Source organism: Trachinotus anak, unplaced genomic scaffold (assembly GCF_046630095.1).
Source record: "Trachinotus anak isolate AG129_WGS33_773 ecotype Australia unplaced genomic scaffold, CSIRO_AGI_Tana_v1 ptg000034l, whole genome shotgun sequence".
NCBI classification, from domain to species: domain Eukaryota; kingdom Metazoa; phylum Chordata; class Actinopteri; order Carangiformes; family Carangidae; genus Trachinotus; species Trachinotus anak.
This window is the reverse complement of record NW_027273885.1, coordinates 5,132,890-5,148,658: the sequence shown is the minus strand read 5'-3', so window position 1 is coordinate 5,148,658 and position 15,769 is coordinate 5,132,890. Positions and strand designations below refer to the sequence as shown.

The window sequence follows — 15,769 nt, the reverse complement described above, 5'->3', positions numbered from 1 at the left end:
CTTCACTCACTGTGCTTTCACATGAAAGCTCCTTTGTAATCTGCTGCCCATCAACATGTGTGTCCACCAGTGAAATCAGCTCATAGCTCCTTGTCCTGTAAAACACTGATAATGCATTCACACACACATGTGTGTACATATGTATATAGAAATGCACTGATTCATGCTCGCAAATACAGCTGATTTGTTTTGTGTAGCCCTTATCTGAATGCATGGGACGAACCAGAAAGAGAAAGAGAAACAAATGCATCAAAAGGATTAACTAGACTTTCTCTTTTTCTCCATCTCACTTGTCGTCTTCTCTTCTCTCCACCCCTCCATCTCTCTCACCCAGCTTTACTCACTTTCTCTCACCTCTCTGTCCTATTTCCCTCCCTTCTACTTAGCAGCTACCTCTCTGCCTGCACCTATTACCTTATCTCCTGTTTCTACTTTCACACCAATGATGCCTCAGCTCCCAATTTTCCCTTCTTTTATGTTTCTCTCTCTCTCCTGCCCCTTCATTCCTTTTGCTTTCTTGAATATTAACTCATCACGGTTCTAACCATCCAGCTAAGCGTGCATTGTTTTTGCACCATGCTGTTCCACATCATGGCGTACAGCGCATGTTGAACTCCCCCGTCTCTCTTGAAGCATTTTTATCTCCCACTACAGTGCTTATCTGTGGTCTCTGGGAATTGTATGCAGCGAATTGAGCAGGTGGAGATAGATAGAGATTTTTGTATTGCTTATTCCCATTTAAATACATTTACCTTCTTACAGGTTAGCCAATTAAATTTTGCTATGTGCCTGATTAGCATAAGTGTTGTATGTACAATTACGGTTTTCCTGTCATAGCTCAACCTAAGGAGCGATAATTACAAATACACATGAGTGATGAGTTCCTGTCTCTCCTCTTTCTAGTCTTGCATCAGTTTGGCTTGTCTGCACGGATGCACATTCATAAAGGACTTGGAGGCATAGATATAAGCTACATATGATTTTTATGGTAACATCCTCCTTTAAGGCGCGGATGTACTGTGCAAATACACAAATATGAGCCACCCACTGACAGCAAATCGACTGAGGCGGTGTTTCTCACTATTGTCACACACGTGCGCGCACACACACACACACACACACACACACACACACACACACACACACACACACACACACACATACGTAAACACAGAAGCACGCACACACAGACTTGAAAGAAATGAAATTCCTGATGAAAGCAAACACGTTAATCAAATAAGTTAAATTTTCAGACCAAAGTAAAAGGATTTACCCCCTGGCAGGCTGGAGAAGGTTATTTGATTTTTGAATATGAAGTGATTTTTCTCCCTCGTGTTCTCACAACATGTCATCCTCCTTTGAAACTCTGTGATTGGCTCAGCTTCACTGAAGGAAATAATTTACACAACAGTTAATCATTTCATTTTGTTAAAAGAGAGTAGGCAGCCCACCTCCTCAAGCCTTTTACAGTTGAAAAATATATATAAAGGGCAGATAAATGGATGACACTTTTATTGCACTTACAATGCGACAGCAGTACAAATCGCTTCATAGTGTCTCATGCTCACCCACGCCAATGGTGGTGGAGCTGCCTTGCAAACTGCCGGCCTGCTCTTCATAATTAATTCATTGTCTTGCTCAAGGACGCTTTTAACTGACAGGATGGATCTGAACTGAACCACTAACTCTGCAAATAACGTTCTGTTTTCACACCAGGTGAGGAAAGCTAGACAAACATACACATACTTCATTTTCAATATGTGAACTTATATTACCCAACAGAGTGAAAGTCTGAATGTTTGCTGCCCTTTGGATCTGAATCTAGTTTACACCAGTACATTCTGCCTCAAGGAAACAGACGTATGTTCGCACTTTAAGCCCATCACTGACAAAAGCTTTCACCTTCTCCCAACTACTCACCTTTACCAAACCGTCATAGAAATGAAAGCATTATAACCTTCAAGCTGTTACCTGATACAAACTCCCTTGAGTTCTGTGTGAGAAAGTTTACCTTCAAGCAGTCCAGTTTACTCAGCTGTAGCTGATACCGAAGACGTACACTTGGTTCTTGTTAGCCTAGTAGCTTGTTAGCCTGTGGATATTACTCCTGATTACTGCTGACTGGACTTTGGAGAGACTCACTGCTGCAATTTTGTTAAGTTACACAACTTTTTGTGGCAGTTTGTAAGAGAGTTTGTCCCTCAGTATTTTAGTATCATTAGTATAATTTCAGTATCATTCTGACAAAAAATGAATAGAGATCTTTAAAAACAGGTCATGGTTTATATCAGAATGAACTGAGTTATAGGTTCCTTGAGTTGTCCTTGACTAAGGTTAGTAGCGGGAGAGAGAGAAGAGTAGGCGAAGATTGTGGGTGTGTGAATTGTGTCAGAATCAGAGAACAAGTATAAATTCAGTATAATTCCTATTCCACAATACTCATTCATCAGTCCAGTAAGTTATTTCAGGCATGCCACTGTGCCTTTTTACCTGAACAGTGAATGATCATTTCCTCCAGAAGAATGTTACAACCTTTCCTTTACAGGTGGACTTTTAATGTGAGAAAAACAACAACATCATCAGGATGTTCAGTTTTTTTTTCTGAAGCTTAATGTGGAGTAAGGCAAAGAACACCTGGAATCAGAGTATGAAAACATTAAATCGGAAAATTAAAAAAACAGTTACGGCTTTCCTGAGATGGAGAGCTCTACAAGCTGCTAAAGGGCTCCAGTTTGACTCAGAACTGGCTTTTCTGCTCCTTGATGTGTAAGTTACTACATGGTTATATAATATTTATGTCTTTTTCTTTAGTGACCAGCTACAGTTGCCTTATAACGTTAGCTAACTTGCTGTTACCAATATCATAGCTGTGTCCCAAATCAGGGGCTTAATCCTTCACAGGACGCAATCCTGCTATCTAATTTTCATGACCAATGTGCAATGAATCTTGGGATAGGTTGCGCCACGAAGGGTTCACCCGATGGACCATTCGTTACTCAGGGAAAGAAGATTGCATTTCTCAGTCGCATTCGAAATGGGACAGCCTAGTTGTGCAGCTACCACTGTGTCACAGAGCATGGCTCCTATCGCCTAGCACCCTTGATAACATTTTCTTCACATAATCTTTAAGTTTTTCACAGTACGTGGTTTTAAAAGTTGTACCATTAGCTGTTGAACTGATCCCAATACAAACATTGAAAAGTGTAATACTTGGGCTCTCCATCGGGTTGTTGGCTGCTATCTAATTGTCATAACCAATGTGCAATGAATCTTGGGATAGGTTGCGCCACGAAGGGTTCACCCGATGGAGCATTTCTCAGTCGCATTTGAAGGAGCCTTCAAAATGGGACAGCCTAGTTGTGCAGCTGTGACGTAATCGGTCTTCAAATGCAGCCTCCAGATGATGCGGCCCCTGAATTGGGACACAGCTTATGAATGTGCTTGGCAAATATTGCTGCGCTAGCTGGCTTACTGCCAGCATTGCTTGGTCTTATGACTGGATGTTTTTTTTTTGTTTGTTTTTTTTTCTCATACCCACAGTTTAACTTTATTTGCGGCCAAACGGAGGCTGGAGTTGCGGCTGAAGAAGTGTTTGTTTTGGTCTGAGATGCTGGTGGTCTAGTGTGACATCTAGTGGCAGTGATGATCGTTTTCAGAACCTTAAAATATTCCAGTCATATAATGTAATTGGTTACAGTGCACATGCCACCGACCTAAGTGAAGGATATGTTATGTTATCTCTTCTTTCTATCTATAGAGGTACTTCAGATAACCTAAAACAGCAAAACAAATCAAAGAGGGCACTGGGCTCGAAGCCTGCTCCTCCATCATGAGGAGAAACCAGGTTACGTTTCAGCAAAGTCGCCAACCCTGGCCAAAGTCCAGCCTGAAGGTACATTCATAGACACTGGTCACTTTGTCCTGTTCCAACTTTAAGCTCTCAGGAGTGTTGTCGCTCTTTGCTTAGCCCAGCGGGCAATGCTCGAGATTGCAGCGCTCTCCTCTGTTAAACCCATTTATTTTTGTTGACAGCTTTATTATAGCTTCCCTCTCATTTGCATAGGTAATCAGCCCAGACTTTCAGAACCTGTGAAGATTTAAGATGGCAGCCACTAATTGGAAAAGGGAAGGCAATAAAGCAACATTTAAGCTTGAGTTTCCAACTTCCTCTCTTTGCGTGGGACTAATAAAGTGAGGTCCCTGCAGCTTAGGACAGATTAACTTGTTTTGTTTTTTTGGCCTCAGATGAAACATATGAAGCGGGTTAATTGCCTCGGCCCAGCTGGTAATGGAAGAGAAATCGTCTAAAGCATATAATCTTTTCAAATCCACGGCTCTTCCACAACGCAGACTTGAACAGCCAGGAGAGAGAGAGGGTGACAGACAGAGAGAGAAAGCAGCCTCACGCTCGACAGCTGTATCGACTTGTTGTGGTTAAAGAGTTGGTATTTACCTGACTGCAGCAGCAGCACAGGAAAAGGAAAAAGTCATTTGTCCATATTCACAACGATCTGTGCTTCTCAAACACTTACTATCCCACTTCATGCACACACAGGTGCACATCCACAGCCCAGTGGGTCATTGTTCAGTCATTTTTCAAACTACCAGCAGCATACTGATGCTGGCACGAACGCACACACGCCCATTTGCTCTGCGGGCCACCAGAGCGCGGCTCATTGTGACTCCTGCCGTTGCAGAAATGGAAATTTTAATGAAGTGAGCACAGCAGTGGTTGTCTCCTAGCCCTTCCTGGTGCGAGAGAATGGCACTCTATCCACACTGCCCAAAAATGGACCAGAGATTTCATTAGAGATGGAGGCAAAATCTCCAGCCGACTCCCTCCCCCTCCCTTCATAACCCCAGTGCTCTTTGTTCCCACACATGTGAGGGAGAAGTGGGCAAACCATCATTGACCTTATTTACATTAATTGCTTCTCTTTCAACCACTTGTTTGTCTCGTTTTTGCAAAGGTCAAAGACAGGCCATCCTACTTTTAGCTCTATACTCTAGACCACTGAGTCACTTTCATTTTGATGGTGAGCAGATGTTGTCACAGCAGCCTGAACCTACAGTGAAAAATCTTGTGTTTTTAAAAAAAAAAAAAAAAAAAAAAAAGTCAAAAGAAATGTTGCCACAATAGCTGTAGTTGTGTCAAGTTAATACAGCTCTTTGTCACTAAAGGAGCTTCTCTATCGACTCACCTGTAGATCTGGACTGACTCATAAAACACACACAAAGCTACGCAATGCCACATGCTGACAAAATTAATAAAACAAACAAAGGCAAAGGACTGATATAACAGGCTTAGACCTGATGGCGAGAAAATACAAGAGAAGCAACAGCAAGAGACTTGGAAGCTACTTAAACAAGTAAGTGAAACTGACAGTGAACTAGGAGTGGAGCAGGCACGGTGTGCAATAATGAGAAAAGCCATGTTTACGGTAAAAGGAAGGAGGTGACACATCAACACATCAGACCGACACGATCAGATCAAATCATGGCACGTTTTCAGCATTTTCAACAGGAAATCTCTGGGTTTGTCACAAGATTGCCTCCCGTCACATCACACATAGGTACTGGATCCACTGTCAATATAAAGATTTCATTGTGGCAGATCATATAGACTTGACATTTTTGCTAACCATTTTTAGAATACATGCTGTATCGTTATAGATTTGATGATTGACTTGACTAAACTTTTAATGGTTTTAATGTCAGTGTTGTCTCAAGGGTTTTTTTGACCACAGAGGCAGAAAGTCATTGCTGGTTTTTGCCACCCGCTGAAAGCCAGTCCTGGTGGTTGACTGCTGAGAAAACTGACTTTCTCTTTGTCTGATTTAGATGTACGACTCTCTTCACCAGTCACTCACTTACTTCGGCACTGTGGTGTTTCTTTCTGTTGGCTCGAGCTTGTGTGCTGGGAACTGACTGCAAGTTCATATGCTAGAGTTGGTTAGAGCTGTGAAGATGAAACTATATGGATGGGCGAACTAAAAGACTTTTTATACCACGATGGAAGAATGAAGCTGTCAAAACAACCAGCGTTTGGGAGTTAGCAATGATTTACATTAAACATGTAAGCAAACATGTAAATCAAATGGCAAGACAGATTTTTATATGCATTCATAATACATCGTCACGAACCAAGCAACCAGTTAATACAGTGATCCAACTGATCGGTTAATCGAATCAAGCAGTATAGTAATGATCAAATAATAATTCAACCCAAATCAGAGGTGATGACCAATACATCTATGGACAAAATATGATCAAATTCATTATCAGCTGCAATTGATTAAGGAATCAGCAACAAACTTAACAATTTATGATCAGACTAAACATGTCAAAGCATTTAGTCATCCACAGACTAAAAGTGTCAAAGCCTGGAAAACATATAAACTTAGTGAAATAAATGTTGAAATGACTTCAAATCAATCCAGGATGTAATGAAGGTACAATTCAATCGACAGGCTATGCTTAGAATCAAAATAGGAATACGAAAGGAGTACAAAAAAAGAAAATCAATGAATATTTATAATTAAGTTTATGTTGTTCAGATGATATTAAACAAACAGAATTCTTCAGCAGATTAATTATCATTCATAGTTGATATGCTTTTAATCTATGCAGAAAAGGTCAAGCAAAGGGAAAAATAAAAGGCAGCTTCGAACCAACTTCTCCTTGCAATTGTCAAAAAATTTCGATTCAGTCAGTATCAAAACCACAAGTGTCAACACACCCCCACCCCACTGGCCCTGCACCCCGGAACTCTGCACAGCCACATTATCACAAAAGGACGCATCTTATCTCAAGTGAGATAAGATGCGTCCTTTTGTAACGGTGTGAGACATTAAGTTGTGCATAGTTCGTAGAAGGTTGATAAAGTCTATATTCTGTGGTTAGCACAGTCATGTCCTGTATCCTGCAGAGCAATCTTGCAGGCTCTTGACAAAACAGTGCTTTATAGTAGGGAAACGGTCAGGCTGTCAAAGGCTTTGTCCAAGGCTCAGTTCGCTCGGACGACAGCATGCAACTGTATTGTTGTTGCCTTTATCTCTTTTTGTCTATTTTGCAGTTGTCAGTAGTCTTTACTTCCTTTTGTTTTCTTTTTTTCATAAAATTAGTGTCCCCTGATATTTCAACACACAAGTAAAACAAAGAGGCGGAGAAAACAGAATGAAAAAGAGCAGAATATAAAAAAGGAGACACAAAGAACTAATTCTTTTTTTTAACTTGCCTTGTTGCATACAAACACACAAAAAAAGACACGTCTGCCTTTCTCCCACTTTTGTTCTCCTAACTTTCCCTGTCCATTGAGCTGTCGCCAGCAGCAGGCGCAGACGTGTTTTTACTTGCAGCACTAATGACAAAGATTATCTGTCTTGAGAAGCACTCAACTTTCTTCAATATTAGGGACCAGAAAAAAATGGCATCCTTGCTTTTACCAGAGAAATCAATTTAGGCCCTCCTGTGCCCTGCATGCATTGATGAGCCAGCTGGCGTAATACTCCCAAAAGGATTCACACCTTTATTTAAGTGTGTGAGTCAGGGAAAATCACATAATTGCTGCCATTACAACAGCCATTTTGAGTTCAATCTTTCAAAAGGTTATGTCTGAGAGAGTTTGAGTGAAAAAGAACATAAGTGGTAAATTGGAGATTTATTGTGCGATTAAGGTGAAAGGGATGAAGTTTGGGTATGAAGTTGCTGCTGCTGTTGTGTGATTGTACACAAATACTTTGCAAAGTGCCATCACGTGTTTTTTTTTTTTTTTTTTTTTAAGGATTTTTGTTATAACAGACATACGCATTAAAAAGCAATGAAGTGTAATTGTGTTTGTTATTTCTGTGACACACTTCATACAGTGAGCAAAATAATCATATGTATAATGTATAATACGTATAATGTACAAACATTTCTGTTGTCATGAAATCCAGACAGATTGAGACATCACAAATCTATAGAAAATATTCCAGTGTGGAAACTGCATTATGTTGCTCATGAGTCATAGTTTGTTACTATAATCAAATAATTTAATTTCAATGTAACAACACAAAAATATAAAATTCATCTGCTTTCTTGCCAAAAGTTAGATGAGAGGATAGGGATCAGTTAACACAAAATATCAACAGATGGATTACTGATTAGGCCTATCAGACAGGACCAAGTAAAGGGGCCCTGGGCTTCACCTGCAAAATGTCACTGAAGGAAACAACTACAAGGAGAAATAACATGAGCACAAAGAGAGGAAGAGAGGCAAAGTGACTTAAAATAGAAGCTTGCAGCATCACACCAGTCCAGGAAGGAAGTCCAGGATCCAACCTACACAAACAAGTGTGATGTGGAAACTTGAAACACACTCTAAGAATGGTGCATGTGTACTGCTAATGATATCTATCTATCTATCTGTATGTTTTTTTTGTTTGTTTTTTTTTTGTTTGTTTTTTTTTTTATAGATTCTGAAGTGCAAGGTGTAAATATAATTTTACGATTTTTTTTATTTGGTTCAAAGTAGGGAATCTTTAAATGCCTTTGTCTTTAACTCTTCACCTGTTATCAGGTCAACATTTCAATTTGTCTAGTACTTTAGTTTTGCAGATATTTGGTGATAATTTAATCACATCAGCCTCAGATGTAGCCTGCTCGGTTTTAATGCTAATTAGCATTAAATGTCAGCCTGCTGGCACACTAAACTAAGATGGTGAACATGGTAAACATCGTAGCTGCTAAACATCAGTGTGAGTGTTGCCTGTGCGTTCACTGTGAGCATGTTAGCATGCTGATGTTAGCATTCTGTTAGCATTTAGCATCGTCACAGATTCTCTTACACTGATGGAGTTTGAGATCACTCTGAAACCCCCAGGACACGAATTCTGTCCCCTCACAGCTTTCTCATTTTTTTTTTTTTTTAAAAAAGCAAATTGTAAAAGAAAAACTCAGACACACATTATTGTTCTGAGTAGGGAATATTTACTGCACGTCTTTGTCTTTAACTCTTCATCTATATTTGGTCAACGTTTGAACTTGCATTACTTTCGTTTTGTAGGTATTTGGTCATAAATTAATCACATCAGCCTCAGATGTGCTTGGTTTTAATACTTATTAGCATTAAAAGTTTGCATACTAATACTAACATAAGATGGCGAGCCGTGTATCTGCTTAACATTGGTGTGAGCGTTCTCATGCTGATGCTAGCGTGTATCATAAAGCCCCATCACAGATTTCTGGGTTTTGTTTTCACACACGGATTGAGTAGGTGACACTCTCTCATGAAACTATTTCTGCCCCCTCACAGCTTTCTCACTGTCGTCTGTGAGGACTTACGTTTGCTGATACCTTCTGTTTAGTCAGTGTTAATGTCCAAATCAAGTGCAGTCAATTTCACTCTGATTATACAGCTAGTTCGAATAGGACTGTACAGTGCCTCCAAACATCCACTTTTATCTTTTATTTATTTAAAATCCCGTTGAAGTTATTCATTAATGCTGTTTGTGGTGGTCACTGGATTCACAACACCACAGAACGCAGATAAAGTGGGGGTAATTGGGTGATTTACATTCTCTGAAGACACTAGTATTCAACAGATGTGTCCAACATAAACACTCAAACTAATCAGTCATGAAACACAGTGCACACACGTACCTATGAAACCTATTCCGCGGCAACATAATCATAGTCATTTTTCACTCCCCACACGCTCAGTAATTAGTGTACGTTGACAGTGCTTAATTACCATTATTGCCAGTTCAAATGGAATTTCAACACAAGATATCTGCCAGTGCGGCACAGATGGTGTCAAGAGGCCGTACTTATATACTACAATTACAAAAATGGGGCCTCTTGAATAGAATGAATCTATCAAACACTATGCACCCTGCACTTTACCTCATGCGTACCCTCTTCACTGTAACGAGCTGCGAATGCATGAAATTCGTTAAATGATATGTGAGAAAATGTACATGTACATAGGTTATCAGAGTGATGCACAGAACATGTTGTGGTTTTTGAAAAAAAAAAAAAAAACACTTTTGAAAAGCTTCCTTTCCATGACTTCAAACTCTTGTATTTTGTGAAGACCACAGTATTTCAGCTCTTCCTGAGTAATCTAAAAGTTGTTTCCTGTTTAAATGCTCTCCTCCACTTCTGCATGTAGAGACAACCTTTGTTCACACTGATGCTGCTGTGTCTGATTGACAAGGAGGTGGGGTTATTGTGGTTTTTGTCACAGTTACATTTACTCGCTTGCACTTCTGCATTTCTCACATAAGCAAAACATGTGCAACATTACTCTAAGAGAGAATGGATCAGCACCTGAAATCAAGAACACGGCGTACGCTGTGGTGTTTGGATCCGTTATGGTAGTGGGTCTGCCTCTCAATGCCATGTCACTGTGGATTCTGCTCCGCCGCCACAGCCTCAAATCCCCGAGCGCCGTCTTCATGGTCAATCTGGCAATGTCGGACCTGCTGCTCGTCATCTCCTTACCCATGAGGGTCTACTTTTATGCCACGTGCACGTGGCCGCTAGGCAGTATGGCGTGCATCTGGATCACGATGCTCTTTCGCAACAACATCCGCTCCAGCTCCATCTTCATCACCTTCATCAGCATGGACCGGCTGCTGGCTGTTGTTTATCCCCTGAGGTCACGCCATCTACGAACTTCATCCAACGCCTGGAGAGCTGTTGTACTCATTTGGGTGTTTGTGGTGGTGATGAACATCCCAGAGAGCGTGTACTTTTCAAGATTTTTAGAGAACAACACTGTAACAACCTGTTTTGAGTTTCAGCATGATCCTAAATGTCCAATTGCTCATTTCCAGCCTGTGTTAGTGTTCACCCTGCTGGCAGTCAACATTGTGTGCACTGCTCTGGTGTCTTGGACTCTACGCAGACATCTGAACGAATCTGCAAAGATCAACAACAAGGTGAATGTCATGCTGATTTTCGCCATGAATTTGTTGATGTTCACCGTATTTTTCCTCCCTGTCTCATTAGCCGTTGTCCTTAAAAACAGGAGACATTATCTCACGCCACTGTTATGTCTTGCCAGTGTGAACTGCTGTCTGGATCCACTGTTGTATTACTTTTCTTTTGATGGCTTCTGGAAAAGACAAGAGGATGTGGACAGCTCTCTTGCAAGAGAATAGTTTGTGATAACAATAGACAGCGATTTGTGGCATTACAAAATCAATACTATTTAAATAGAATGTGCAGTTTTTGTTGTGTGTGTGTGTGTGTGGATGTGTGACTTAAAGATCACAAATGGAAAAATCGAAGGTATACATTCATTTAATAACTGCTTTTATTCTTCGTTAAGTTTACAGTACAAATATCAGTCACTGGAAATATGTTTTTGATCTGATACCGTTATAGTGCAACTTTCAGTGGTTACTGTTTTTTCCCTCCATGTGTGACACAGATTTGGTGTTTCAGGTCTGTGAATAGCAGCAGCTGTACTTGTGAAACCGGCTTTTTGTTTTCCAGTTCCCATCTGAGTTTTAAAAATCAGTGAACAAAGTTGGGTCTTGGCAGCTTGTATTGAATAAACGTGAAAACTTTCTCAAGTTGTTGACTATGGGTATCTTCTGTCTTATAACTGATCTGTTTAATCTGTGTTGCCAATGACAGGTTGTCTACATGAGCTGTAATAGGGACAGCAACACAACAAGGGTGAAAGGCAAATGGCCAAAAGCAGTGGTGAATTGTTAACTGTCTGGATTCAGTCAAAATCGTACCAGTCGAAGTCATAAAACACAGATTTCAGCTTTTGTGCCGATGTGTTACTGAACCAACTGAACCAAACTAAAATAAATGTGTAAATATCTTGAGTTTAGTTCACTCAATTTAACAAAGCAATACATTTTAATATTATGTTTAAATAAGGACTGTTAAGCGTTAAAACTTGAGTCACATTTGCTGTCCAGTTCCATTTTAAGTTTGAGAAGTCACTTTTTCATTTCAGAGCTGGCTGCTGCTGTGGGAACCAGAGAGTAACGTTGGTTAACACTTATTCTCTTTACTATGGGGGGAAACCACTATGCTTTAACAATGGACGCGCAGCAGATTTCCATCGTATATGTTGACTTCAAATCACAAGAAACAACTATCAGACTAGAGTTTCCACTAAACAAACGTTACATTTACATTCAGCGTTTCTTATCGAAATTTATGTGTCCTCCAGGTGTGACAGATGTGTTGAATGCATTTCCTTCCTCAAAACATCTGTAAGGTCTTTTTTTTTTTTTTTTAATGGAATATTTTTGAAATTGTGCATTTTCTCTTTGTCAGTGCATTACTACATTTGTTGGTGCATTAACTTGCCAACTGTAGCTCAGTAGCTCAAAATCAATGTTAACCACATTACTCATGGGTTTGTGGGTATGTGGCAGGTTGCTCATGAACATACAAACCAGGCATCCACAGCCCTGCTGATGATTGAAAAGCAGGCTACTCATTTTTGTAATTTTAGTTTAGTGAACTCTGCAATACATCTGCTCAAGTCACAAGACTTCAAGTCAGAGGATTTGAAAAGTTTGAAATTTTAAATTAAATGAATTGATCAAAATAGTGTGACCATAATATAAGTTAATTCATATATTATGGTCACACTTTTGTTGCATTCAGGTTGTACTTTGAAGGCTGTATTTTATTCTAACCTTTTTCTTTTAAATCATATATTTAAATGTATTTAAATACGTAAGATCAAATACCCTAACATCTCGACCTACAATACAATAACACATTTTAAGATGGTACAGTTATATAATAATTTAATAATAATAATAATAATAATTTATTATTATTCAATTATTCAACAGTTGGTGATACTACACGGTAGTATATACATACACCAAACTGTCCGCACCTAATCAAGGAGAAGTACCACTCGATTCATCAGAGACAAGCAACACCCTATGGTTTGCATCTTTGTGGAGAGGGATACAAACTGCAGCAGGATAATGACCCCAAACACACCTCAAAACTTTGAAGACCAACACACTTTCCCCCACCGGCACCTGACCCCAACCCTATTGAACATTTATGAATCCTTTGAGGACTGAGAAAGCCAAGCACTTAGATCATGCTGGGATAAATTAAAGCAAAAGGGGGACATACTCAATACTAAGACACTCTGAAACATATGAACCTTTCTCAAAGATTCAGCTTTCACTCAAATTGTTAAGCAGACACGGGTCAATTGGTGTTCTGTTTGGTTGATGAATACTTAGGTGCTAGGAGATGGAGGGACCTGACACTACACAAGACCAAAATGGTGGTTGTGAGGCTGAAGCTGTTGGTGAGCAGCAGCTTCGTGACATAGGCCAGGATATTGGTAACATCTATGCAGCACTAATGAATATCTCAGTGATTATGGGGGTCCTGACAGAACTACAACAGCACTGGTGGAATCTAAACTCTCCACAGAAATGACGAGGTCTAAACAGTTGAGAAAAAGTGGCATGCTAATCCACAAGCTAGCGATACAAGAGGACTCTGAGATGCAATAATGTTTGTTTTATTGGAATTTCCAGGGGAAGAGAAAGAGGAGATGTGGGAAAGTTTCTGGACGAGATGATTCCTGATTTGTTGGATATAGAGGGAAAGCACGAGACTGGATGAACACATGGAGTCGCTGTGAGATTTCAGAGACCCAAATCCTATTCAGCCCCAGATTATTTGTGTTAGGTGACATATCACTCTTAGATGGAGGAGACAAACACATTAGATATTGGGTTCAAACTAGTCCTATGATAGGCAGACTGATTCTTCTGAGAGGCAGGAGGACTGAGTGGGTGCCTTCAGTCCATGACGCAGCAGGAGGATAACCACTTGAAAAGATGCCCTGTAAACAGTTTAGAAGAATGTATGTGTGTATTAGAAAATGAGGTCAAGGCTCCTGACATGGCTCTAACTATGTGGGGAGTTGCATGTGTTGTGTTTAGTTTCGACTTTCATATATTTATAAAAAACTGTTAATCACAAAATTGTTGAGCTGCTTGAGAATTGGTCATTGGATCCATATCTAGTTATAACACCTGTGAATGCTCTTGTAAGAAGCCAAAGGTAAAGTCACAGTGAGGCGGTCAGAGAGTGCAGTGGTCATCACTGACTTACGCTTATGCTAAACTTTCAGTTTAGGGATAGGACAGAATCCTCCTCCATCCTTTGTAGCTCTTCGTTTGATTGCTTTTAACGTCATTAGGCTCTGTCCTCTGCCTGTCTTTGGCTACATCCTGTGATGCAGCTGAGGCTGTTGTATCTTTTGTGAGTGTCTCAGTTCAGGAGTCAGGAGGAGGAGGCGCTTAAATCGTACACGCTTTGCCAAATGGAGGGGCCTCTGTATTAGCCTGTAAGAAATTTTGATTTGTTGTTCACAATTAGGACACTATAAATCAGCTAAGTCCCTACTTGATTGTCTGTACATGGAAACATGACCCTGCCCTCAACATCACACACACACACACACACACACACACACACACACACACACACACACACACACACACACACACACACACACACACACACACACACAGCCCCTTACCCTAACCTTAACCATCACAACTGAGTGCCTAACCCTAACCCTGACCCTAACCTTAACCTAAACCTAATTCTAACCATAACTCTAAAACCAAGTCTTAACCCTCAAAATGTGATTTTTAAGTTGTCTCAAAAAGTGAGGACTGGCCAAAATGTCCTCACTTTCCCAAAATGTCCTCACTCTGTTAGTAAAATACTTTTTTTGGTCCTTCTATGTAGCAAGTACAAGTGTACACACACACACACACACACACACACACACACACAGATATATATCTTTTCGTATGTCGTTTCTTAACTAGGCCATCGATGGAACAAAACCAAACCACAGAAGCCACACGTACATAGTGTTCATCTTGCACAACTATTTATGTGCAAAAGTTCACATTTCACCCAATGGTCGCTTTAACTTCAGTCTGAGCTTTATCTCTCAAAACATGTGAGTGCCTCTTAATGAATGCATGACTTTATAACACACTAGTTATTCATATGTATTTACTGCTGCACCTTCCAGATACAGTCAGATCATAAATAGAGCTGCTGCTGACCAGATCCCGCTTCACCATGACCCTTCATAAATTGGAGACCTGGATGAATGTGGTTTCCTCCCTCGGGCGGCTCTATATATGTTTAATGTGACCTTTACCTTTGCCCTCTGCTGGGGAAGTTGAATGCTGAGTGGCTGAATGGCAACAACCTCGTCTCTGTATTGATTTAAAAAAAATAAATATTTTTTTAGCTCACTTTTGTTTTTACTTTTCATTTTACAACAACACAAAAACAACCTAAATGAATGAGCTTATATTCATACTGCTTTTGCACGTGGTAGAATAGGTTTACAAAATAACAGTGTAATAATTGTGTAGCTTTCCATCCATTTGATTTGTATGCCTGTGAATGTACATTTATTTATGTGTGTGTGTGTGAGTTATATCCGAGATGTGGAGAGATGGGAGGGTCTGACTAAGATCTGTGTGCTCATACATACAGTATTTCAATGCAGCCCAGTTCGAAACAAAGCTGCTCTTGTTTATGTTTTACTGTTTCTGTTGTCAGACAATGGAACAGGTTTGAAAGGGTTTCTGAAACGTGGCCCATTAAGTCTACATGTTAACCAGCAGTCACTACAGGACATTTCCAAGCTGCTTCTCTGCACTGCTGAAATCCTGATGATGCTCACTCTGTGAGAAAGTTACACCGGAACACACTGCCTGCATTGCTGAACTTC

The 15,769-nt window shown here is 40.1% G+C and overlaps 2 protein-coding genes across 2 annotated transcripts in view; both read left to right on the top strand.

Moving 5' to 3' along the window:
- LOC139614423 (calsyntenin-2-like) overlaps positions 1-15,769 on the top strand; it is a 267,128-nt gene that overhangs the window by 3,224 nt on the left and 248,135 nt on the right. The window lies entirely within an intron of this gene.
- On the top strand, positions 8,076-11,564 carry LOC139614568 (lysophosphatidic acid receptor 6-like). The gene has a single exon (XM_071471915.1). It carries the CDS (start codon positions 10,275-10,277, stop codon positions 11,145-11,147), a length of 873 nt encoding a protein of 290 aa, XP_071328016.1. The 5' UTR covers positions 8,076-10,274; the 3' UTR covers positions 11,148-11,564.

Coding starts and splice junctions, on each gene's coding strand:
- LOC139614568 (XM_071471915.1), top strand. CDS start 10,275: ATGTGCAACATTACTCTAAGAGAGAATGGATCAGCACCTGAAATCAAG.